The 25,503-nt window shown below is 51.4% G+C and overlaps 2 protein-coding genes and 1 non-coding gene across 3 annotated transcripts in view; 1 reads left to right on the forward strand and 2 right to left on the reverse strand.

The window, feature by feature from the left end:
* TRPV4 (transient receptor potential cation channel subfamily V member 4) overlaps positions 1-22,259 on the reverse strand; it is a 71,378-nt gene extending 49,119 nt beyond the window's left edge. The window contains exons 1-4 of the mRNA XM_081546129.1: positions 22,064-22,259; positions 8,207-8,265; positions 7,113-7,246; positions 4,125-4,275 (exon numbers count right to left, since the gene is read on the reverse strand). The gene's annotated coding sequence lies outside the window, so the exon portion shown is untranslated. The remainder of the gene's footprint in view (positions 1-4,124; positions 4,276-7,112; positions 7,247-8,206; positions 8,266-22,063) is intronic.
* GLTP (glycolipid transfer protein) lies at positions 665-22,259 on the reverse strand. The gene is made up of 5 exons (XM_081546132.1): positions 22,064-22,259; positions 8,207-8,265; positions 7,113-7,246; positions 4,125-4,275; positions 665-1,845 (listed from the first exon to the last, which is right to left on the reverse strand). The coding sequence occupies exons 1-5, from the start codon at positions 22,164-22,166 to the stop codon at positions 1,663-1,665; spliced, it is 630 nt and encodes a 209-aa protein (XP_081402258.1). The 5' UTR covers positions 22,167-22,259; the 3' UTR covers positions 665-1,662.
* On the forward strand, positions 14,768-14,840 carry TRNAG-CCC (transfer RNA glycine (anticodon CCC)). The gene has a single exon. It is a non-coding gene; the product is annotated as a tRNA-Gly (tRNA).
* Positions 22,260-25,503: the final 3,244 nt, after the last annotated feature.

Genomic DNA, 25,503 nt, shown 5'->3' on the forward strand with positions numbered 1-25,503 from the left:
GTCAAGCTCAAATTCCTCAGTGGCATGATGTCACATACACACAGCCTGCTCTGGGTCAAGCTGAAAGGACATTGCCTATGAACTGGAGTGTCCCCTCTTCCTCCTCTACTGGGATCCTTGCAACCCCACCTTGTCCATCAAGGTTCAGTGTGCATCCCAATCTGTGGACCCAGGCTCCCTCTGGGCACTGACCACCCTATATTACCTCTGCTGATTTATTGGTCCATCTTGCCCACTAGACTGTATGTTATGCAGGAGCAGGAATGAAGCAAAATATTTCCCTCCACATTTAACCCTAGTACCAGAAAAAGCACCTGCCCATGATAAAGTGCAAATAACCAATGGTTACAGGGTTGGGGAGGCAACAGGGTGGAGACTGGGCAAAGCGAAAAGTATATCCACCCTATCGCCCCATCCAGCCAAGGAGGCAGTCATCTCTCACTTCCAGCCAGGCAGTTTGATTTCTCTAAGAAGCTAGAAATAAAGATTTTTCTGGGACATGTCAGTTTCTCAACGTGGCAGCCAGTTCCATTTTTCAAAACCAGAAAATAGGACCCAGAGACTGAAAAGCAAGTTCTTGGCTGGTCCCCAGTTGTATCCTTTGATCCAGAAAGAACAAGAAAAAAAAAAAAAAAAAGAATCAAGAATCAAGACAGCATACCAATGTGATTCCAAAATAGAGATTTATTTATTAAGGATTATTTAGTTTCTGCATAAAAATCACCAATTGTTCCTCATTGGGTTTTTAAACATACATCAATTCTTTGTGGGTTGCTTTGGTCATCCCGATACTTTAAAAAGACAATTCTCTTTAGAGCCAGGAAGGACAGTTAAGGCAGTAAGGCGTGTTCGTGGGTTCATCCTCTCCCCCTCAAAAGAATACACATGGTAGGTAGTTGCTTAGGTTGGAAGGCTGTCCCTGAAGAAGGTAATTATGCAGAAGAATGCAAATACAGTCATCTACGGTCGATTATTTGTGCCTGATAGCTTTAAAATAAGCCTCCCCTTGGTCATCAAAGGCTTGCTGGTTGGTTTCAGCTATAAAAAACACTGTCTGGCAAAGACAGTAAGAGAGGGCTCTAATGACAGTGCTGGGAGGTTCAGCTGTGCAAACCACATGAGAACACACACCAGTTTGCTTTAAAAAGAAAAAAAATCCCACAAGAGGGGCCCTGTATAATTTCAGATCAAACCCCCTCATGGTCCTTAAAATACTCAAAACATCATTCAGCCAGCTCCTCGGAAAGACACGTGCCTATTTTCAAAGTGACGGATCTAACACCACTTCCCCCAGAGTCATGCTCCGAGTGGGGGTTGGAAGGGACCAAAAAACCCTAGGACTTGATTTATTAGAAATATTAATTGATTTTTACCACACTGAAATGAAGGCATAAAGTCAGTCTGTGCTGTCGTGAAATTCAAAGGAGATTCGGAAGTGTGATGGTTATTTATTGCTCCAGGAAGACAGACCCCAAATGTGACTTTTAAAAGACCAGGGCCAGCCTCCTGCGGACCCTAGCCCGACTCTAGGCTGCTCTGGGGGCGCGCCATGGGCAGGGGGCAGCTGGCCAGCCAGATTCACAGTGATTCGGGTTTGCCTGTTCCTGCGAGGGGTCTGCGATCCGGGGGTTTGCCATCGGGAGCACCCGCTGCAGAGCCGGCCTACACCTTGTAGCTGAGCTCGGCGTTCATCCTGGTGTACATCTCGTAGATGACGTCGATGGTGGCCGTGTAATTGACCAGGAAGAGGCGGATCTTCTCCAGGCATTCCTCCTCCGTCACATTCTGGCCCTTGGAGAGCGCTTTGAGGAAGTCAGACTTATAGGGGGCCGCGTACAGCGCTGCCTTGAGACAGGTGACAGGGGGTGGCACAGTGTTAGAGGAGGGAGAGCCCAGCCACCGGTCAGGTTCTGGAAGGGGACACCCCCAAGGTCCGTGCTGGGCAGGAGGTCTGTGTTATTCATGGCATTGGACGGGAAAGGCCAAGGGTGTGTGGGTGGGGGGGTGTTGTGTGTGTGTGTCCCCTTCTACCGGGAGGGGGACAGCAGGAAGCTTTGGGAACAGACAGACCTGGCTTCAAATTCCAGCTTGTACTGCCGACTAGCGGTGAGCCTTGAGCAAGTTACTTAGCCTCTCTGAGCCTCAGTTTCCTCATCTGTAAAATGGGGATAACAATGGCACCCACCCAACTGGGCTGCTCTTGTGAGGATTAAGGCGGTCGTGCCAAGTGCAGAGCACAGCACCAGGCACACAGTAGGTGCTCTGCGAGTATGGGCCTCTTGCCCCTGGGGGGTTCCCTGCTCTGGAGAAGGTGAACAGCTTCTTCCCGAGACCCACTATCTGAGGGGCAGGGCGGGAGAGGATGGCGGATCTGTGCTGTTCCTCCTTTGACTTTCAGGGGGCGAGACTTCCCTAAATTTCAGGGCTTCCCTGACAACTTGAAAAGTCCAGAGAACCAGAAATTCATAGAATTTCCGAGCCAGAAGGAAAACAATGCAACCGGCTAAAAAGGCTTAGGCTACAAGTTTGAGAAAGTGAGGAAATTACAAATAATAACATTATCATTAAGAATCAAAATGGGGGGGTGGGTGGGAGGGAGGTTCAAGAGGGAGGGTATATATGTATACTTATATCTGATTCAGCTTCCCTGATAGCTCAGTTGGTAAAGAATTCGCCTGCAATGCAGGAGACCCCGGTTCAATTCCTGGGTCAGGAAGATCCTCTGGAGAAGGGACAGACTACCCACTCCAGTATTCTTGGGCTTCCCTTGTGGCTCAGCTGGTAAAGAATCCACCTGCAACGCGGGAGACCTGGGTTTGGTCCCTGGGTTGGGAGGGTCCCCTGGAGAAGGGAAAAGCTAACCACTCCAGTATTCTGGCCTGGAGAATTCCATGGACTGTATAGTCCATGGGGTCACAAAGAGTCGGACACGACTGAGCAACTTTCACTTTCATGTCTGATTCACCTTATACAGCAGAAACCAACACACCATTGTAAAGCAATTATCCTCCAATTAAAAAAAAAAAAAGAATCAAAATAGAAATAGTTTCAACATGCCAAGCACTGTATACAGAATAATACATACACTCTTCACAATGAGCCTGTGAGGTAGGGCCTGTTTTATGTCTATTTGCAAGATGAGGATACTGAAGCTCAGGAATCCTGGCTCAGAAATTTCTTACTGTGTGACCTCTAGCAAGATACTTAATGTCTCTGGGCATCAGTTTCCTCATTTGTGAAATGGAGGCAAGGACAGGGCCTCCCGTGAAAGTGACCCTCCACGGGCAGCCTGCCGTGAGCTAGGCATCCAGAGCACCCAGTTATGGTGGTGGGTGTGAGGCCTTCACAGGGGACAAGGCTCTGTGGGCAGCAGGGGGGCAGGGCTCTTGTAGTCCGTGCCTGGGATGGGTGCTGCCCCCAGCCTTGCCAGGGCGGACGGCCCACAGGTGCCATATTTCCTGCCTGGATTCAGCTGACGCCTGACCCAGCCTGCCCATGACCTGTGACACGGGGGAAAGAGACCCGCCCTCAGAGCCCCATTCTCTCCGCAGAGAGGATGGGCGGGCAGGGGGCGCTGTAGGAGAAAGGGGGGCCAGGACAGTGTGCAGTGCACCCGTGGGCTCTCGATGCCTCTCCAGTGGGCTTCTCCCATAGCCGGGCTGGTGCCGAAGGCGTGTGGTCACCATCACCCCAACACAAGTCACCAAGAGCCTCGTGAGCAGATATCCTTTCAGTGGACGCCCCCGTGGATGAGCACAGGGGCCCTTCCTCCCCTCCCCATTCCCCCCCAGTGCCAGGGTCCCAGCTGAATCCAAGGGGCCAGTGAGGTCAGCCCACCGTCAACCTGAGGGCCTCGTCTCTGCCCTGGTTCTTCTCATGGTCTCCCAATCGGGCCCCTCGTCAGAACCACCACAGAGCACTTAGGAAAATGCCCACCGCGCAGCAAAGGCCCCTCATTGCACCAGCCTCACCCCAGACAGACGGAGAAGAGCCCTTCCTGAGCCCAGGATGGCCGGCGCAAACACGGACACGGGGCAGGGGGGGGGGGGGCCACAGCGACGGAGCGTGGGGCGGAGGGCGAACCCCACAAGCCAGGGTCCCTCTGCGCCCGCGGGGCGGCTCACCTGGAAGATCTTCTGCACAATCCAGCCGTGGTACTTCTTGAGGGCCATCTCGTAGGCCTTGGTGGCGTTGACGCGGATCAGATTGGGGTGGTTCTCGTCCCGCTCGCCGTCGCAGATGCTCTGGAGGAAGACCTGGATGAAGCGCAGGCCTCTGCAGCCGGAAAGGAAAGGGTACGTCAGGGCCCGGCAGGCTCCCGCCGGCCCCGCCCACCCACCGCACAGAGACCCGGATGTACCCTGACCCGGATGTACCCTGAATAAAGCACTTCCCGTGACCCTGGAATACCAAAGCGGGCAGTCACTCGGCTGTCATGTCTACTCGAGCTTCCGTGTAAGGTGATCCCCATGGGATCAACTCACGTGTCCCAAGTACCTCGTCTACACCAGGCCTGGGGCTGACTCCTGACCATGGCCTCTGCTGGGCTGTGAAGTCTACTGAGGGCGGGTCTGAACACGCTCTGCCCATTTCTATGGCCACGTGGCCATCAGTGCTTGAGGGACGAAGCTAATCAATACAGGGTTGAAGCCCCAGTGCTGGTCCTCAAAGGGCTCAGGGACCACAGACCAGCGACATGCTGAGAACATGAGCGAGTCTGATCCTGTGGGCTCCCCGCTTCCATCCCTGCCTGTGCCACCGTCTGCATCCTCCAGTGGCCACTTGAGCCCTTCCTCTGGGGTAGGATGATGCTCCAAGAGCCAGGAGAAGGGTGTGGGTCATGGCAGGGCCACTAAGTTGAGAATCAGATCAGTGCCAGCCCTTTATTCCACATCATCTCATCTGCTACCTCAGCCCGTCTGGTGAGACTGAGCTCAGCACAATCTGCCCACTTCACGGAGGGGAATACAGAGGTACTCCGAAAGCCTCAGTCAAAGACTGAGATATGAGTTCATACCTCAGTCTCATATCTTAGACAGTGAGAGCCTGTCTCACTCCCTAACTGGGCTCCTCTGCTCCCTCCGTGCAAGGGGATGGGGATCAGTTTGGGGGGTTCTTGGGAGCAGAAACGCTGGGCCCGAGGACTGAAAGGATAAAGTTCAGCTTTATCACCTGTGAGGTGAAGGGAACTCCTCCATACTTGGATCACAACTCTCAATCATTGGGGATCAACCTGGGGCGTGAACCAAGCTCAGGGTCCAGTCCCAGCCCTGCCCTGACTGGCCACCTCTCCTGAGCCCCTGCTTCTCCCAGCCTTTGCGATCCCCCCTCTGCCCAGAGCTAGGATGAGTCTTTGTCAAGCCCCATCTTACCCCGTTGCTGCTGAGATTCATGCCCCTCCGTGGCTCCCCAGGACCCCCGAGGAGGCTGGAATTCATCCTTGCCCAATCCCACCTCATCTTTCCCTGCTCCCACCTTGCATCCAGGGCCTTGGCTGGACCAGATCCTCCTGGAGGGGCAGATACTCTGTACCTCTCCTGCCCGTCCAGCCCTGCAAGGTCTCTTCCTCCTGGGACCCTGCTGCTCAGTCTTGGAGATGCTAATTGGTAACCCGCCTCCAGAGAGCCCTCCCTGATTTCTCTCTACTCCAGGTTCTGATATCCTGCTGCCATGACCCACCCCGCAGCCTGACCCCTGCCTGGGCTGGACTGTGATACCCTAAGAGGGACCACGCCTCTCTAAGCAGCATCCCATGCATCCGGCACCAGGCACAGCACACAGCAAGTGCTTATTATGTGCTCGACTTGTTGACATCCACCAGGATCTGCTCTCCCAGTCACCGGGCTCTGCCCATGTCTCCTCTGGACACAAACAACCTACCTGACCTGTACGTCTCTGCCTGGCTCTTCCTGAAAAACCTACAGAACCTGCCAGTGGATGGACCCAGGGGCATTCCTCATTCCAGGTGTGTGACTCTCCAGCTGATAGACAAGAGTAGGGCAGCTTGGCGTGGACAAGTCATAGGCCATAAGGGTGTTAGTTACAGCCCACCTACCCTCTGATGCCCACACTGGCCACATCCTCCAGGGAGCAGACTCTTCCTGTTCCATTTCACCAAAGAAGTGCACAGAGAGTGTGGGGTGAGGGTTAGCTTCTGGGGATGGGGAGCCAGGGAAAGAGCAACTTTCCTGGCTCCTGACTCCAGGCCCCAGAGACGGGGCAATGTTGGGAACATCAGTGAGGTAGAGAATGGGTCCCTGGCTTCGTAGCTGCTGCCAGGGACTGTGGAGTCTGCACAGCTGAGGGAATTCAGGAGCTGGCAGAGAGCAGCATGAGCTCAGCAAATGAGCTGCCTGGCCTCTCTGAGCCTCAGTGGCTTCATCTGTAAGATGGAATAACTATATGTGGTTCCAAGTATGTGCTACGAGGACAATACGTAACATGGTCACAAGCACTGTCAACTCTAGGGTGAGACTATCGGAGTTCAAATTCCATATTGGGGTATCCTGCCCCCAGGCCACAGGTCGAATTTATGTGAATTAGAGTTCTTTTACCTCTAGATGCAGTGGTTCTGTCAATAAGCTGTCATAATATACAAATCTGCCACGTGCATGATGTGACTGGCTGGCTGTAGACAGAACATCTTTGTGCAGTGCACAACCTGTACAACTGTAGAGCTCAGCCACGTTGTCCCAGCACTGGCCCTGTGCCCTGAGCCCATGAACTGGCCCCCAGAAGCCATCAGCAGCCTCCTCTAGGACATGGGGATATATGGGGATGATCATACCTAACTCACAGCACATAAAATATGATCAGGTGTCTAAAGAGCTTAGCACAGCAGCTGGAGTATCCATGGGTTTGTTACGCCTCTGGTGAGACTGGAACCAACAAGGAAGTGTCACCAACAGGCTGGACTTGGCCCCCAGGGTGCTTTTTCTCTGTCACTAAGTAGCACTGCACAAGAAGGGCGCCTATGTGGAAGATGGAAGTGCCCGTCAGCCCTGTCAGAGCAGACGCCCTGGGGCAGTGGCGGGGTTGGCTGTCCCTCCTCTGCAGGGCAGGTACCCTGCCCACTCCGGTCACACACACACCCCACCACCCAAGCCCATCACCTCTTCAGCCACATCAGTGCCAGCGTTGCCCCCACTTTGGGCCACTCGGCCCCGTACATTTCCTTCTCCACCTCCAGGATGTTCTGCAGGGTCCGGAACTTGGCTGGGTTGGTGTCATAGACAGCTTTGATTTTCTGAAACAGAGCATACAGGGTTTCCCCCTGGGGAAGGCTGCCTCCAAAGATGCCGCCCTGCTAGAGCCTCGCTCTCCTGCCCACGGGCGCCAGGACCGGCAGTGGGGGCTGGTCGTGACAGTGATAATCCCCAGGACCATCTGCATTCACTGGATGCATATGGCGCTTTATAGCCATAGCCTTCTCTGATCTCCACGGCAACCCTGACATGCCTGCCATCGTCCCAATTTACAGATGAGGAAGCAGGCTCAGAGAGGCAAAGTGATGTGCTTAAGGTCATACAGCTGGTGCAGGTGGGAACAGGTTCCAGCCCTGACCAGACCCCAGGGTCCACGTTCTCCAACCACTACTGACAGCACCTTGAACCCCAAGTATCTGAAGTTTTGCTTCTGTGGACAAACACAAGTAGGTCCTTAGGATTCAGAGATGTCCAACAGGAAGAAGTCTCCTGAGTCAGAGGCAGGAAGTTTGGATGTGAATCCCACCTCTGCCACTTCCTTGCTGTGAGTCCCTCAACAGCTCTGGGCCTCAGTTTCCGTATCTGTAAAATGGGGATAATGACACAGCACCAGCCTCATGGTGGGTCCTTGCCAGGGGAGGGTCATTGGCTGGGGGATGCCATCGGGAGCTCTAAGGATTGAGGAAGGGAAGGGCTGGGCGCAACTGTGGACCTTGGAGGTTATTTTTTGTTTGGTGGAGTGAATCCAAAAACCAGCCAGTTTCTTCTCAGGTCAACCCTCTAGACTGTGAATCATAGTTTGGCTGTGACTGGATGGCATGACTGCAAGGAGGACCAAGAACCTGGAGCCTTGAGTCAGAGGAGCTGGGGGCCAGGCCTGTTTTCCATGGCTACTTCCGTTCCTCAGCCTAGGGAGCTTGCAGTGGGGAGCAGGGCAGTGGTAACTAGGGCAGGATTAGAGTCCCGATCTGGGTACCGGGGCTGCCAGGCCAAGTACGTACGGTGATGTTGCCACTTATGTCCGCCTTAATGGGAGTAAACACTGGGGAGCCGAGGCAATCTGGGGACAAAACAAGAAGAGAGATGTTAGAATCCCAACAAGGGTGATATTCAGGACCGCCATGGGACAGGAGGAAAGGTCACTTGATGTGTTTAAGGAAAGAACTGTTTGTAGGTGTTAAAACGGTTCGTGGTCAAGTAAATTTGGAGTCCTAGGATCCAAGTGAGACTGGTTTCTTACTGCAGGACTTGTCAGAGCCTTTAAAATACAACCAGAGTCTCTAAGGGGCAAACACTTTTGTCCACAGCACCCTCTCATCCTAGGATAAAAAGTTCTATACCTACACCATCTGATAAGGGCCACACGTGACTACTGAGCAACCCAAATGTGGTGTGATCAAGGCACTCAACTTGTAATTTTATTAACTTTCGTTCATTTAAATGTAATAGCCACATGTGGCCAGTGGCTACCATACTGGACAGTACAGTGTAGAGCATCTCACAAAACTAACACTCTGAGAAACCATCTTGGCCAACAAGGAGGATGGCCACTAACAAACCAGCTGGCCAGGAAGCAGCTTGAGGAATCTTAGTCCGTGGGAAAAGAGGGGCCAGATTTATGAAAGATAACCTCATTCACCAGCTTCTAAGGCAGAAGTGAGCTGGCAACCAAGAGGCCCCACGGTCCTGAGACTCTGCATAGGAGCCTGGGAGAACCCACCAGCAGGGGGACCCCCATCACTTAACAGAGCTTCATGAACTGGGGCTCCACACCTGCTCTGCAGACACCAGAAGTCGAGGCTTGGGAGTGTCCCTTCTGCTCCTCGAGCCTCAGTTTTCCCTTCTAGCGAGTGGGCCAGCAGAGCTGGTTGGAGCTGCTACGAGGACGACTTGAAACCACCCACTTCCGAGACACATACTTTGTTCATCTCTGACATCTGAATGCTCTCCCTTGGAGGCAGTGTTCCTTTCTTGGTGGTTCACAAAACAACAGAGCACCTTAAAATAAGTGGCATCTTGGAGTTGATGAAATGTGGACCTAGAAACTGGCAGTGCCTGGAACTCAGGGCTCCCTGGGAAATACAATCAGCCTATGGCCTGTCTCTCCTCCTTTTCCTCCTCTGTGACCCCCCGTTAGGCCGTCACGGGGACCAGAGACAGCCCATGGGTCAGAGCTCCCCGCTGAGGGCTGGGCACGGAGGGAAGGCGCAGGGAAGGGCCGGCTCTCTCCTGAGCAGACTCAAGAAGGACTTCAGCCTCAGAGCCTGAATTCGGCTGGGCTTCCCCGCCGCCTCTCAGCATCCTCGATACAGAGCCCAGGGGCCAAAGACAGCTGAGCAGGCCACAAGTGGGTACCAAAACCCATGGCGGGGAAACACCCCCCCCCCCGCTAGCTTCCCCTTGTCCGCAGGCCAGGCAGGGGCTTCAGTGCGCGCACCAGCTGGCTGCACAGGAGCGGAGGACTGGAGGAGGGCCACCTGTGGGCTGAATTCCACCCAAGGTGACCTGGCACACCTGGCCAGCCATCTGGAACATTCTAACTGCAGCTGTTAAGAGAGGTGCATTGAGGGAACAGCACTGGACATTATACATGAAATAGCCCCAAACTCCACAGAAAGGAGGTCAGATAGGAATCCAAACAGACTGGGTTTGAATCCAGGTGAGCAAGTCTCCTGCTTGGGCTCCGTGTGCCTTAGTTTCCTCACATGGCAAATGAGGCAGCATGTGTCCATGCTAAGTCGCTTTAGTCGTGTCTGATTCTTTGCGACCCCATGGACCGTAGCCCGTCAGGCTCGTCTGTCCAAGGAATCCTCCAGGCAAGCATACTGGAGCGGGTTGCCATGCCCTCCTCCAGGATATCTTCCTGACCCAGGGATCAAACCTGCATCTCTTACATCTCCTGCATTGGCAGGCAGGCTCTTTACCACTAGTGCCACCTGTACTTATTTCATAGGGTTGTGGTGGAGATTGAAATCCACACACTGAACACATTTAGCAGAGTGCCTGGCGCAGCAACCCTCAGTAAATGAACTCTGACCGTCTTTATGACTTTGTGACATGACTAGGGCTAGGCTTTACGCTCCAGCAAACGTCACCCAGGCTTGGAAGCCACCAGGTCCTCCAGGACCTCCTCTGAGTGGGAACACGGGGCCTGCGCCCCTGGCCACCCCTACTCTCCTGATTCCCAACCGAGGCCCCCCTGGGGCCTGGGCAGCCGCCTCGCCCAACTGCAGGCTCCCGGGTACGAGATCCTCAGGCTGAATGGAAAAAACCCTCCTCTCAGCTTACCAGCCTCTCTCCCACCCCTGTGGGGTCACATCTCCCTTCCCGGGTGGCTGCAGGAGCTGCTCTGAGGTGCCAGGCGGGGGTGCAGGCATCCTATCCCACCAGATCCTGCCGAGGGCGTTAGTGAGGTAATGACTCCACCCATCCTTTCATCCTCCCGGATGTATAGCTGACCTCATTGTGCGAGACCAACCTGGGAAGCCTGTGCAATTTGCCAGCCCTCCACCGTGTCCTCCACCGGGACGCTTTACCACGACTCTCCTGAAGTATGACGATGCACAGTAATAATGCAGAGAGCTCCCTGTGGTCCAGTGGTTAGGACTCAGTGCTTTCACTGCCCAGGGCGCGGGTTCAATCTCTGGTCAGGGAACAAAGATCCCACATGCCAAGCGGCATGGCCAAAAAATAAAAAGAAACCTCCTTAAGAAAAAAAAAAAATGATGCAAGACAGTCAAGACTCTCCACCACTAGTGATTCTTTCCCTCTTGACTATGCATCCAAGGGTCGCCAATTCTGAGTCTCATAGGGGCCAGGCAGGTGCCATGGATGGGCTTTCTGGGGACTGACAAAACCCTTCTAAAGGCATAGCCATGGCTTCACCTTCTCGTCTTTCAAAAATATATGCTGTCCAAAGACATGAGGCGGGTTGACAGCTGGACAGAAAGGTGGACAGACAGGTACAGTCAGATATTAATGGTAGAATCTAGATGGCGGGTATGTGAATAGTTGCTGTAAAATTCTTCCAATTTTGTTATATGTTTGAAATTTTTCATATAAAATACTGGAAGAGAATGTCAGGCTTTTTTTTTTTTCTGTTCATAAAAGCCGGACTTTTTCCTTCCACTTTTTCTCCAAGTTCACTGCACTGCTACCGTCACTGTGGTTCCACGTGTAAATCTGTTTTCTGTCCATCTCTCCCTGAGCTTTGAGAGGGCAGAGACCAGGTGGGCTTTGTCCCCTGGTCTGCTCCCCACTCCCGCACCTGGCATGAAGCTGGACCCTCGCAAGTGGCATGAACAAGGGGGCAGATGGTGGGAAACATGAATCTAGAGGCATCCCTACCAGGTTGTTTTTCTAGCCACATTCTTGTAGGGCAGACTGACCCAACGCACGGGTCTGAGGACCCATACGACTAAGATGGTAGAGGCTATGGGAAGGGGCTTGGCCTCGGTTTCCCCATCTGTAAAGGGACCGTCCCTGTGCGGCTGCTGTGATGGGGGTGTGGGGGGTGGGGAGGCACTGTGCGCTCCAAGTCAGGGCTCAGAGCCTGGCCGTGACTTGGTTACCACTGCGGGCTGATTTTCAAGTAACGTCATCCCACGTGGAGATGTGGAACCAGGGCTTGGCGATCATCAGCGATGTGTGGTTGGCTTACCAGCTTCTCACAGTGACTCAGGTCAGTCAACAGGCATTTTAGAGACGCAGACAGTAACATTCGGCTTCCCTGGCTCTGGAGATGGCTTCTGTGTGGTTCTGAGTGTCCCCCCTACCCCTGGATGGCGGGGAGAAAGGCTTTCTGTCTCACGTTCTCTTGACACCGTGCCACGTGGGGCCCAAGGCCAGCATGGTCAGCAGGAGCCGGCCCCTAGGCAGCTGTTCTCACAGGTCATGGCCACCGTGGAGAGACCAGGCTTTTGCTCAATGAGGGGTGGGATGTGGGGCCTGGATGGACTTCTGGAGCCGGGAATAGTGCAGAAGGAGAGAGGGGCGAGGCAGGGCTGGGAGATGGCCCCCAGGAGAGCGGGGTGGTGTGTACACATAGACGCACACACGAGAGTTGGGTTGGCAGCGTCTGGACCACCTGTGATCAGAGGAGGAGCAGGGTAGAGCTACGCAGCCTTGGTCCTGAGTTCAGATCTCAGCTCTGGCGTCACTCTGGACAAGTGACTTAACCGCTCTGGGCTCAGGCCCCTCCCTTTCCAGAGCCCCGAGGTGCTGGGCAAACAGGAGGCACTCCAGGTGACCTGAAGCCGGCCTCCACACGCCTTGTGGAAGGCTCTGGGCTTCTGTTTGCTTTGGCTCAGCCTGACGCCACCAGGCCCTGAAAAGCGACGTGACTGGTGCGGGGCTACCTGGGGAGAGTCAGGCACTCACACACAATTCCAGACCCAAGGCTGGTACCACTATCCCCTCTAGCCTTTCCTTCTAGAACGTGTCCATCTGTGTGTGTGTGAGCTCGACAAAAGTGAGAGAACTCGGACCGGAAAACCGAAAATGATTTTGACCCCTGAGCACACCGTGGTGGAAGAGCTGAAACGCATGCTGGTCCCTGCTCTGGACACGATGCGATTCTTGTCAGATTACCCAGTTTTACCTTTCATACAGAATACAGTCCTGCCTCGAAATTACCTTTCTAGTTTTACCTGTTTTGCAGTTATCCCAAACTTGTTTTTCATTATTGTCAGCCAACGGGCTCTTTAGAACGGCACCCGGAACCTGCCAGAAGGGAGGGAGGGGGCTTGGGTGGCTTTCTAGTTTATTGTCTCACACCCAGAGTAAAAAAAGTTGTCTCAAAAACAAAAGAAAAATCAAGTCTGATCCCACTATCTTACTTCATAAATGGTCATGGATTCTAAGCACAGTCAAGCCTTGGTCACCTGGAACACGTGGCAAATGGCCCCTTCTGTTTAGACTTTTCCTAAACGTGCCACTCAACCCAAAAGACATAACAAAAAGACCAATAAGTCTGATTACAAACCCAAAATCTTTCTATATGGGATGGGGAGGGCATGGCAGGAAATCCCATCACCAATCAAAGCCAAACAGCAAACTGATTGGGAGAGGGGGTGATCCATGTAACAAATATCATAGACCAAAGACTATTACCTCTAATATGTAAAAGAGCTCTAACAAATTAATAAGAAATAACTTCCTTATAGAAAAATGGACAATTAAAAGACATTTAATCTCAATAATGGAAAAAAGGCAGTGAAATATTTTCCATCTACCAAATTTGATGAATGTACCAACTTTCTTTCTAGTTTAGCCATCCCAGATGGAACTTATCCAAATGTAAGTCAAATGTCCCTACGTTTGTACAGCAAGCCATTTGCAGTGTACTAAACAGGGCCATCATCAAAAATAGAAATTATGATAAAGGTGTGACCCAGTGATATCACAGGCCCCCTCAACTGTTCCCCAAATGGGTCTACATGGTATGTTTCCAGGGATTTAGGACAGCGTTACGTAGTTGTTTTTTTATTTTTATTTTGGCTGTGCCCTGTGGCATGTGAGATCTTAGTTCCCTAACCAGGGATGGAACCTGTGCCTGCTGCTGTGGCAGTGGAGAGTCCTAGCCACAGGACTGCCAGGAAAGTCCTCAGCTTTGTGTAGTTTTTAAAAAATTCCTCTTGCTTTCTCTGCAGTGCTTTGATTCTGTGAAATACTGGGAGAACAAACAGCCAACTCTGTCAGCATCACCAACAAAATAAGAGGAAGCAGACACCCAGCAACATTCTGTGACCTCTGTGACAGTTCTGCCCGGGTCTCTGCCGTAGTTCAGACAGTTGAGGTTGCTGGGAGAGCAGAACTCCCCATAAGGCAGCAGTCCCCATATGCCCCACGGAATCACATTCGTTTCATGTTTTTCTGGCCTCCGCATAGTTGGAAAGCACCTGCTGTTATGCTCCGAGCAAGCCCCCTGCACTTATTTGGAAAATTCCATCCAAGCTGCCCCCTCTATGCCTGCCTCTCCAGGCAACCATCTCTTCCAGTAGGTGATGCTCCTAACACTGGGCCACAAGGTGACCGAATCACCCCCGCCCTTTCACTTCATCTCAGGAATAATTTTCACTCAAGAACAAAAAGCATTCTGCTTTTAAAACACACACCTTCACTTTCAGCCTGTGTGGTTCAGTGTGGGAAATCCGGGCCCAACCCATAAATACTCATTTGAAAAAGGAAGAACAGGGTGCCTGTGTCAGGATGCTAGGGGCCTGGTTTGGGGAGGTTCTATTTCAAACTCAATTTTTTTTTTTTTTTCCAATAGCTGGATAGTAAGGTTTCACTGTTAATCACATGGGGCAGATTAACTTTACAGATCCTAGGTTACAAGGATCATAACGGGAGGCACTCATATTACAGCTGATGGAGATGAATCATTTATTAATCCGATGGTATGTGGCATGTGCATGTGTGATGGCTCAATCTGCAATAAGGCCCATTTTGAAGCATAAGAGCCCTGAGAATGCCCACTTTTCAAAAACTAGTTCCCACTTTAAATTCTAAGAGGAAAGAATGTTTACCAAATGGTACTTTTAAAAATCACCCCTGGGACTTCCCTGGTGGTCCAATGGCTAAGACTCTGTGCTCCCAATACAGGGGGCCCAGGTTCAATCCCTGGTCAGGGAACTAGATCCTGCATGCTGCAACTAAGACTCAGTGCAGCCAAATAAATAAAAGAAATTTTAAAATAATTGTTAAAATTAAAATAAGTAAAAATCAGCCCCATGACATGCCAACTCTTGTTATCCACAATTGTCCCCTTTGGCAAAATCCAGCCAGCAACTGGGAATGCAAACGGGAAAATGAGTTCTCTTAGTTGCTGTGTGGCCTGGGAGAAGTTAACCTCTCTGAGCTGCAGCTTCCACATTTGTAAAATGAGGTTAATAATAGACCCCACCCCACAGAGCTTAGGGCTCTAAGCCTTTGCAAGGCTTAAATGAGGTTATAGAAATAAAAGGGTTAGCATAATTTCTGGCTCAATTTTTCTTAAAGTTATTCTTTATGATGATAATAATTATTATCATACACTATAACATCATTCTTTAGGAAAGAAATCCAGGAAAGAATGATTCCAACGATTAAGATGTCAAAAAAGAAATTCCCTCGTGGTCCAGTGGTTGGGATTCCTCCTAATTCTGTGCTTTCACTGCGGAGGGCCTGTGTTCAGTCCCTAGCGGGGGAACTAAGATGCTACAGGCACGACAAAAAAAAAAAAAAAAAAATCAAAAGAGAAAGAGATGAAGGCAGGGAGGAGAGAGAGGTAGACAAAGATGTGGATATGGGTGAAATTAGCAGGAACTTTCCAGTTATAAACTAAGGACCGTCCACTCCTGACCATTACAGTCTGAGATCTCAACAGGGAGTGGTGAAAGGAAGGTGGTGTAACAGCAGTGCAGAAAATGAATCATTTCTGAGCCAGAGGAAGTGAGCTGGCCACAGAACTGTAGACAGAAAGAGGTTTTATAGGACCCTGGGGAGCACTGATCCATTGTAAGGACTTGTAACTGCTCAGATACAGTTAACACAATAACAATTTGGAAAAAAAAAAAAAAAAAGCCCTGATACAAGTAACTCGGTTAGAATGTAACACAAGCAGTTAACATCCATCCAGGCCCTTTTAAAACTGAAACAATGCAACCTAAGACTAGAACTCAACATTGCCATTCTAATAAGCTCATTGAAATAAGCACACTGTCAATGCCAGATGGGAACTTCCAGTATTTCCCCTCCCCCACAACAGCTCAAAAAGGTTCTTTCTGCTCTGAAAGACTTGTTTGGAGGGCTGTTTGCTGTCTCTAATTTCATGATGTGACTTGGTCACATCCCTTCACCACTCTGAACCTCGGTCTCCTCTTCTGTAAAGTGGTGCCCATTCCTCCTAATTCATAAGGTCGTGAGGAGGAGGATTGGAAATGAGAGATCGGCTTGTTCGATGCTTAAGCACACGGAAGTCACTCACAACATGGGTTACACTAGCTATGGGGTCAGGCATTATACCTTACAAAGCTGCTGTCACGCATTCTTTCCATTCCCTTTCAAGTTACCAGTGGCTGGGCACTGACGCTCTGCCAGGCACGTTGCTGGGGCCTGGGACACGATTCACAATGGGGCACTGTTCCTGCAACCAGCCCTACGCAGTGGACACCCCAGAGATGAGAACGAGGTGGGGGCTGGACAAGCTCACAAGGGACAGAGCGGATGTCTGGGTCTTTTCTTCTGGCTTCTCCATCCTCTTCCCTCCAGGAGCAGAGGCCACACCTCCATCCCTGACCTCAGGGCCGGACTTTTCTGAACCCAGAGGATCAAGAGTATCTCCGTATCACTAGAGGAACAAAGGTGGTGGACACCACTGGTCCGTGCTCTGCGCTGGCCTTTGAATGTTATAAATGAGAGTTGCTCTAGCAGCCAAGCCGCTCACCTGGCCCCAAGGCCTGGCAGCTGGTCACCGAGAGCCCGAGGCAGCTTCTTTTTGCAAGAACCTTGTTGCCCAAGGGCAGTGTGGCAAGAGGTGTAGGTTCTCAGGCTTTCAGAGGCTGTCTGCTCCACCTGGGCAAAAAGGTGGAGAGATTCTCGCACTGGGCACCAACATCATCTGGGGGAGGCCGCCTCCCCTGGCCCCCCTGGGAGGCCTAGCTTCCCCCTTTTACAGTCAGGGCTTCAGGCTCAGAGAGGGGACGCTCCTGGCTGAGGACACACAGCTGGGACACCATGGAACCAGCATTCAAGCTCAGGCTAGCTCTGCTTGATACCAATTTCCATCTATCTAGAGACTCCAATTTAGGGACTTCAGCCAACAATAAACCCGGGTTCAAAGCAACTTCTCCCTAAGCCTCCCAAACAGATGAACAGGTTAACAGAATGGGACCAGAGGCAGCCCTCTGTTCAGGTGTTGCTCGGCTCTAATCTGGGCCAGGTGAGCTCAGGAGTGGTTCTCACCAACACACAGGAGATGCTTCTCAAGGTTAATGAGACCTCACTCCCTACTTGCAAATACACCTCCAATGGATAAGAGGAGTCTTCAGGCTGGTTCAGTTCAAAGTTGCAAAATCGGGATTGGGGTGAGTGGGGGAAGTGGGGGAGTGAGAGGGAGGTCCAAGAGAGAGAGGATATGTCTAAACATATAGCTGATTCATTTCGTTGTACAGCAGAAACTAACACAACATCATAAAGCAACTATGTTGTGGTTTAGTGGCTCAGTTATGTCTGACTCTTTTGCAACCCTACGGACCCCACCAGGCTCCTCTGTCCATGGGGTTTCTCAGGCAAGAAATACTGGAGTGGGTTGCCATTTCCTTCTCTGGTGTCTTCCCACTCCAGGGATGGAACCTGCGTCTCCTGCATTGCAGGCGGATTCCTTCCCACTGAACCACCTGGGAAGCAACTATACCTCAATAAAAATTAAAAAAAAAAAAATTGCAAAACCCATTGCCTTAAGTGGCTTTAGTATAAGTGGAACCCAGCCAGGTGAAAGGAAGGTGATGGGCTGGAGAGGAGTGGTACCCTCAGGCAGTGAGACTGATGCAGGTATAGAGCCAGAAGCAAGTGATGTCATGGTACCATCTCTGGGGCTGCAAGCCATTCAGAAAGGCTACCACATGGATTTCAAGGTGGGGTAATAGGGAGCCACTGCAGCTGCTAGACAGAGAGTGGCAAAACTGAATGATAACTAAGTCTCTCCCTTCTCCTCTCTCTCTCCCTCCATTCCCCACCCTCCAATTGCTAACAGTCTGGAACAGCTGTGGAATCGACCATAAAAGCTGAGAGAGCAGGGCCTCACAGAAGTCAACTGCAAACTGATCAGAGGTGAGATCCAATTACTGGGTCAAGGTGGAGAAAGAAGACGGCAAAGGGTTGTTGACCTCTAGGTGGACACAGCAAAACCTGTCTGGCTTGGGAGACTCAGACCAGAGATATGGAAGAACGAGCCCAGGATACAGGTGCTCTGAACCACACATGACCTGCAGCCCAAATCAGCATTCATCAAGCCCAACCAATTCTGTCCCAAACCACATGCCATGAACCATTAAGAAATGTGATTGTGCTAAACATGTGTAAAGCCTTCACCTGCTTCGACCCCTCAATTTCCATTCAAAAAATTAGAAATAACCAAAGAAGTATGCAAAGAAATATACATAAGAATGCTCACTGTAGCATGGTATACTAGAGGAAAAAAAGAAACAATGTAAATATCCAACACCAGGGAATTGGTTAAATAGTTTATGGCTACATTCAAACAACAAAATTCTAAGTAGTTCTGGAAAATGATGGTTGACATGAAAAGCTGGTTATGCTATACGTTGGGTTAAAAAAAAAAGCAGTTTATCCTTTTTCCCTTAAAGATAGATAAAAATACAAATGGGTCTGAAAGGAAACTACTCGGAAATGTCACCACTGATTTCTCTTAAAAAACAAAAACAATGGGACTTTCCTGGGGTCCGGTGGTTTCCTGGTGGTCTGGTGGATAAGAATCCTGTGGCTCAGCTGGTAAAGAATCCGCCTGCAATGCGGGATACCTGGGTTTGATCCCTGGGTTGGGAAGATCCCCTGGAAGAGGGCATGGCAACCCACTCCAGTATTCTGGCCTGGAGAATTCCATGGACCATATAGTCCATGGGGTCGCAAAGAGTCGGACACAACTGAGCGACTTTGACTATATACATTGAATGCAGAAGACGCAGATTCAATCTCTGATCCTGGAACTAAAGTCTCCTAGGCCGAGAAGCAACTAAGCACCCATGCCCAATACAGCCAAATAAATAATGGTTTTTTAAAAATAACAACAAAAAACTCTGCCTCAAAAAGCAATGAAAGGATTAAGTGAACTCATCTACATAGACTACTTAGCACAGAGTAAATGCTCAATAAAAAATGGCAGGGAGATTTTTAATTTATCATTTCTTTTTGCTCAGTTTTTCCTCTGAGAAACAGATCTTCCTTGAAGAATTAAATACTTTTTAAAATCACTGCTTTCAGCCCTCGGCTCTATTCGTATCAAGAGCGGAAGCTCTCAACCAGGGGTGACTCTGTCTCTCTGCAGGTATTTTTGGTTGTTACAACTTGGGGAGACAGGGTGCTGCTGGCATCTGGCAGAGAGAGGCCAGAGATGCCACTGAATATCTTACAAGTCACAGGACAGCCCCGCCCCAAAGAATTGCCCAGCCTGGAATGTCAGCAGTGTCACGGTAGAGAAACCCTGCTTTGGAAGGAACTGGTACCGCAATGCCATTCACACTTCTTGAGTTCAGACTTCAGACCTGCTCCGTGCTGGAGACACACATGGCACCCAGATCACAGATCACCCAAGGGACCAGACATTTCCAAGGCCTGGATAAAACCCATGTGTCAGAGCAGATGAGCCAATCTCCATCGACCCCCGCGTGCCAGGGAAAAGCCACTGGTGGGAGCATCCTCCCCAAACTTCAACCCTCAGGGGGAACCCTCCCCCGAGAAGAGCCTTAATGCTTCAGAATGGATCATCACGTTTTTCAAACAGTGCTAAGAATTATCCTCTGTGGGCTGACCCACTGAGGCTTCTGTATAAATGGTGGCTCTGTCAACAGATGTGACGGCCCACAGCACCCAGTTCGCAGCAAAGACAAGGATCTTTTGAGATCGGGGAAGCGGGGAGGGAACGTTCTCCTACCCTGGCACCAGCTCACCGCCGGCTCCAGCCACCACCACCCCCTTCCCTGTAAAACTGGCCCGATACTCGCATCAAGTGAAGCTGCCCCTGAACGCAGAACTGATGGACAACCTTGCTGAAGATGCAGGAGGAAAAGGCCACAAAGCTTACCTCGGGGATTTCTCCACCTTGAGAGACAGCTAACATTTGGGGCTGGCTCAGTTCTTTGTGGTTGGGGACTGTGCTGTGCCCTGGAGGGTGTTTACCAGCATCCCTGACTTCTAGCTGCCAGTACCACCTCCCTGTGCCCCTCACCCATGCCCCCCCCAGGGTGTGACAACCAAAAATGTCTCTAGATACTGCCCGTTGTCCCCTGAGGGGGCAAAACTCTTCTGAGTTGAGAAGGACTAGCCTAAACAGATTCTGAATCCTTATTCAGGGCAAATGTTCATAGAACTAAAGAGGAGGGAAAAACCCATCACAAAAACCAACAGCTCCTCAATGCTAAAATCAGACAGTTCCCAAGCTCCTGCCTGGAGATTTAGCATTATCTCAACATGGAGATACCGATATTAAGAATATTCTGTACATTTAAGTGCTGACTGAGCACCTACTGTGCACCAGGGATTGTTCTGGGTATCAGGGATGCAACAGTAGACGTAAAAGACCCAGGTCTGAGAATTGTACAAACCAGCCAATGGCACTCACTCAAACACTCATTAATCAATCATCTACGCTATGAAGGAACCAATATTGAACTCAGGAACTTGTATAACAACCACGCCCCCAACAGCTAAGATGTGTTTGGCATTTTGTGTTTGGCATTTAAAGGCCTCAGAACCTTACACACTCCACCTATTTAGTCCTTGCCGCTAGCCTTGGAGATCAGCATACCCATTTCACAGATGGGGACGCTGAGGCTCAAAGGGTGGAGGAAGAGAACAGGGATGTGACTTCATGTAGCCATAACCACCCCAGAGCCCACGGCACTGTAGGAACTACTGCCCACTGGGAGTGCGGATCACCCTCCAGGGTAAAGGGAGTGACTGCCCTGGGTGCCACCATCCCTTTAGTCCAAGTTAGTGTCAGGTTCTGTCAGTCTGCAGGTTTCTGCTGGACTCTACCCTGGGGACTGGTCTCTTCCAGCCAGGCCACCAAGTAAACCAGCAGGGCGGGTTTCAGGGAAAGCCCATATGGAAGAGGAGAAGGCAGAGCTCAGGTTGCATTCTTCTCTGGAGACCAGTGAGGCAAGGGCAGGGCCCTACTGTCTTCTTTTCCCATCCCATTCTCCATCCAGTGTGTGGGCTGGGTTGGAGGACGGGAGAAACAAGGGTCTGCAACCGGCTTAGGGCCGCCTCCCAGTGTTCCTGCGACCTCCCAGGGCATGACAAATGGGGGGAGGGGACTTTTTCTTTTGGATCCCACCCCAAGCACCCCGTGTCTGATGTCACCCCACAAAGCAGGTCCCCTGGTCCCGACCCCTGCTCCAAACAGAGGGAAAAGTTTAGGTGGTTCTGCCAGGAAGGGGTCCCAAGAGTTTTGCGACTCCGTCTCCAAAAACCCCCTCCTCACTTTGCCAGGCTTTCTGCCCCTGCAGTGGGGGTGGCGGGTGGGGGTCTTGGATTTGGAATTCTGAGGAAAAGAAGGGTTCACACCGTCCCACGAGGGAGAGGATGGGAGAATTTGCAGAAAAGAGGGGGTTTATCAAATGAGGGGTTCATTTTAAAGGGAGGGAGTTGAGTGCCATTCAGAAGGGGAAGAAAGGGAGGGTGGGGTGAGGGATAAAAGACCTGGGGGGTGGGAGACGGTGGGACGGTGGGGGGAGACGGAGGACTGCAGAACTGGGGCTCTGGTAGAGTAGGGGTGTTTGTGGGGAGATGAACGTTTGGGGCGCACAAGCGGGTAGAGAACTGTGAGCATCTGACGGATGAAGTGTCTAGGGAGACAGAGGGTTGGGAGTGTCTGAGGGAGACGGAGGATTTGGGGATGTCCGGGAAGAGATGAGGATGTGACATGTTCTGGGCAGAGAGGATCTGGGAGCGGTCTGGGATAGGGGGAATCTGGGGTGCTTGCAGAAAAAGGGCATCTTTGGTGCCTGGGGAAGTAGGATTTGGGGTGTCCACGGAAGGGCTGGTTTGGGGATGTTCGGGAGACGGAGGAAGCGGGTGCATCTGGGAGCGCCCTAGGGCAGGGCTCCGGGCCAGTTCCCCCTTTCACCCCGGCTCACCGAAGAAGGGCGGCAGGTGGGACACCGCCTCCAGGAAGGGACCCGTCTCGATCTGCTTGTCCGCAGGCAGGGGCCTCAGCAGGTGCTCCGCCAGCAGCGCCATTTCGGGGTCGAGGCCCGCAGTGATGCCCCAGCCGGCGCCGCGGGCGTCCACGCCGCCCCCCGGGCCGCCGCCGTCAGCGCCGGGGCCGTCACTGCCGCCCTCCGCAGCCTCCGGGGACGCCAGCGTCGCCACTTCCGCCCGCGCAGCGCCCGCGTAGCCGAGCGCTCAGCGCCGCCCGCAGGCCGAGCGCCTAAACTGCTTGCCGCCCCGCCCCGCCCCCGCTCGCCCGCGCCCAATCCGCGTCCGCCGCCGCGGCCCCCCGCCCAATCCTCGCCCACGGCCGTGGACCTCCGCGCCGTCGTTGGTCGGGGGGCGGGGCCAGCCCGCCCGGCGCGGAAGCGCGCTGACTCCAACATCCAGGTACGCCCAGGTGAGCCGCTCCTAGGTGACCCGTCCCCAAGTGCTTCCTGCCACCCCCGGCGTGGCACCCCGCAACCAGGCGAGCTGGCTCGGGCCGCGTCCTCGCCTGATGGGCAAGGTCACAACTCACAACCCATCCACCAGCCCAGGTTACGGCCCAATCCTGCCAGCATCCTTCAGGACATTTGCTACCCCACAAACGGGCTAATCTTTAACAGTCCCAAGAGACTTTTTGAACACTGCTGTGATCAAAGTTCTCTTTGGCTACAACCAGTGGGGATCCTTGATTCTTCTTTAGTGATCTTCTGCCTGTTGGACACTGGCCAATCACAAGTTAACTCAGCCATGCCTAACTAGGACTCTTGTCACCTGAAATCTGGGGTCGTCTGACCTGTACAGTCTGATATTACCTGATGGACTCAGCCCAGTTTACAGTCCAACTCAATCACCACCTGACTGGTGCCTGTTTCCTCAAACCTGACTTCACCCCAATAGCCCAGGGTACATGCTTGCCACAACCTGGAGCACAGTTCATTTCAGTCACAACCCACCTTGATGCTTGTATCCTAAAATCTAGCACATAGCTGTTGAGAGCTTCTCATTCATTCTCAGAATAAACAATTCACTATGCTCCCACCATGCACCATGCACCATGCACCATGCACTGTGCTAGGCATTGAGGGTAAAGTGATGAACAGTACAGCAAAATCCTGGCTCCTGTGGGGCTCACATTCTAGTTGAAGAGACAAGATAATACATTATAATTACAATACAGCACATAAGTAAATAAGACAAATTCAAATGCTAAGTGTAACGAAGAAAATAAAATAAGGCGGAGTGACAGGGATGACTGAGGATGTGCTTGTGATAGGATGTAGGGAGTGAGGGGCAGTAAGTACCTGTGAAGTGGTGACGTTTGATCCAGGACCTGAAGAAGAATTAGGAGACAGCCAGAGTGTCTGGGACACATGCAAAAGCCTTAAGGTGACAAAAAGCTTGGTGTGTGCAAGCAACCAGGGGAGGAAATGGGAGTGGAGTGAGTGAGAGGATGAGGCAGAGAAATGAGGGTAGGAATTGAGCCCAGGGAGGTGAGCAGGGGCTTGCTGGATTAGGTAGAGGATGGTATAAAGTTTGGATTTCAAGCTAAGGGCAATGAGAACTCACCGGTGTCAGTAAAAATAATTGCCAAACTTTATTCAATATTTTCAGTGTAATCTTGCAAGGGGCAAATGAGAAAAGAGGTTGTTCCAAACCCATGTACAGTCAGGAAATGAAAGGGTCTGGGGGAAAAAAGATTATCATCATGTCTTACTCATGACCCAAACCCTGACATGTTTCATCAAGTCAACTCACCCACGAATAGAAGCCCAAGCCGTCAACCTTGGCTTGTTCCCACCCCACCCAACCTCACCCCCCTCAGGCATCCTAAGATACCATCTCCTTGAAGCCTCCCTCACCAGCCCGCCCAGAACTTGGACCCAGAACCCCCACCCATATTTCAGACACAGCTCTGCCATTAACTCAACAGAGAGATCACAGCCTACATGGGGACCGCCAGCCTCAGATGACACCCCGATTTCTCAACTTGCTCCATCTCAGCCAAACCACCGGAGACTGTGGCTGATATCAAAAATTCAAGTCTAGAAAAACTGTCTTGCCATGGAATATGGGTTTGATGTGGTGAGATGGGTCGTTGTTCTGAGTGAATGCGATGTCTTGATGCCTACCCATCCATACAACAAAATTTTTAAGTGCCTGCTTTGGGATGGAATCTCCAGCTCTCCACAATCCCCACCACTCTCAGAGAGCCTCTGAATCTCCTCTTTCCTCTTTTAAAATAATACATAGTTCATAGGAAGGTACTTTGAGACTACTATCCCATCTCTCATCAGACTTTCCATTTATTTATTTTCATCAGTACAGACTTCTGATTACATGGGTTACAATCCATTGCTGTTATTATTTATTTAGGCGCCCAGTGTATCCTAGACTCAGCCCGTGATGGTCCTTTTCAGCTGGCTTCTGTCTCCCTATCATTCTTTAAACATTTCCTTATTGTCTGGCACAAGATATTCCAGGCTCTTCTTGTGCTTTTTGACTACGTTGAGTCTTAATTGCAGCATGTGATATCTGTGTTGCAGCTTTCAGGTTTCTCACTAGTTGGGGGTGTGTGGGCTGAGACTCCCTGTGGCATGTGTGATCTTAGTCCCCCGATCAGGGGTCAAACCCAAGCCCCCTGCATTGCAAGGTGGATTTTTAACCATTGGACCACCAGGGAAGTCCATACACACATTCATTTATATCTATATTTGTTTCCATGGTCTTCTATTGATGTTGAAAAACACGAGTTCACCCTAATAGATCCAATTCCAACCTAACTCCACAGGGTTAATTTTAGTCTTTTCACGTTGGTAACCTCTCCGACAGTGAGAAACCTAGTATTTTCAGTCTGTTCACTTATTTGACCAACCCCCACCCCATATATCATGATTTCTTATTGTTGTTGCTGCCCTCTACCCAACAGGGATACCCTCTACACCCTTCTCAATCTCTGACACCCCAGGCATGTATGCTAAGTCGCTTCAGTCATGTCCAGTTCTTTGTGACTCTAGGGACCGTAGCCTGCCAGACTCCTCTGTCCGTGAGATTTTCCAGGCAAGAATACTGGAGTGGGTTGCCATGCCCTCCTCCAGGAGATCTTCCTGGCCCAGGGATCGAATCTACATCTTTTACATCTCCTGCATTGGCAGCTGGGTTCCTTACCACTGATGCCAACTGGGAGGCCACCTGACCCCCCATGCCAAGCTGCTTTTCCATTAGGATGCCCTCCTCACTCACACAAGCTCTGGCCCCCATGGTGGGGCCACCCTCACCACATGTGGACACTCTTTTTATCCCATTGGGCTATGACACCCCTCTGTGGACCAGCATGTATCTTATCCCCCTCCCCCTACAGCTCACGTTGATGTTGCTGGGA

This window comes from Giraffa tippelskirchi, chromosome 11 (assembly GCF_054371585.1).
Source record: "Giraffa tippelskirchi isolate mGirTip1 chromosome 11, T2T-mGirTip1v1.2.pri, whole genome shotgun sequence".
NCBI classification, from domain to species: domain Eukaryota; kingdom Metazoa; phylum Chordata; class Mammalia; order Artiodactyla; family Giraffidae; genus Giraffa; species Giraffa tippelskirchi.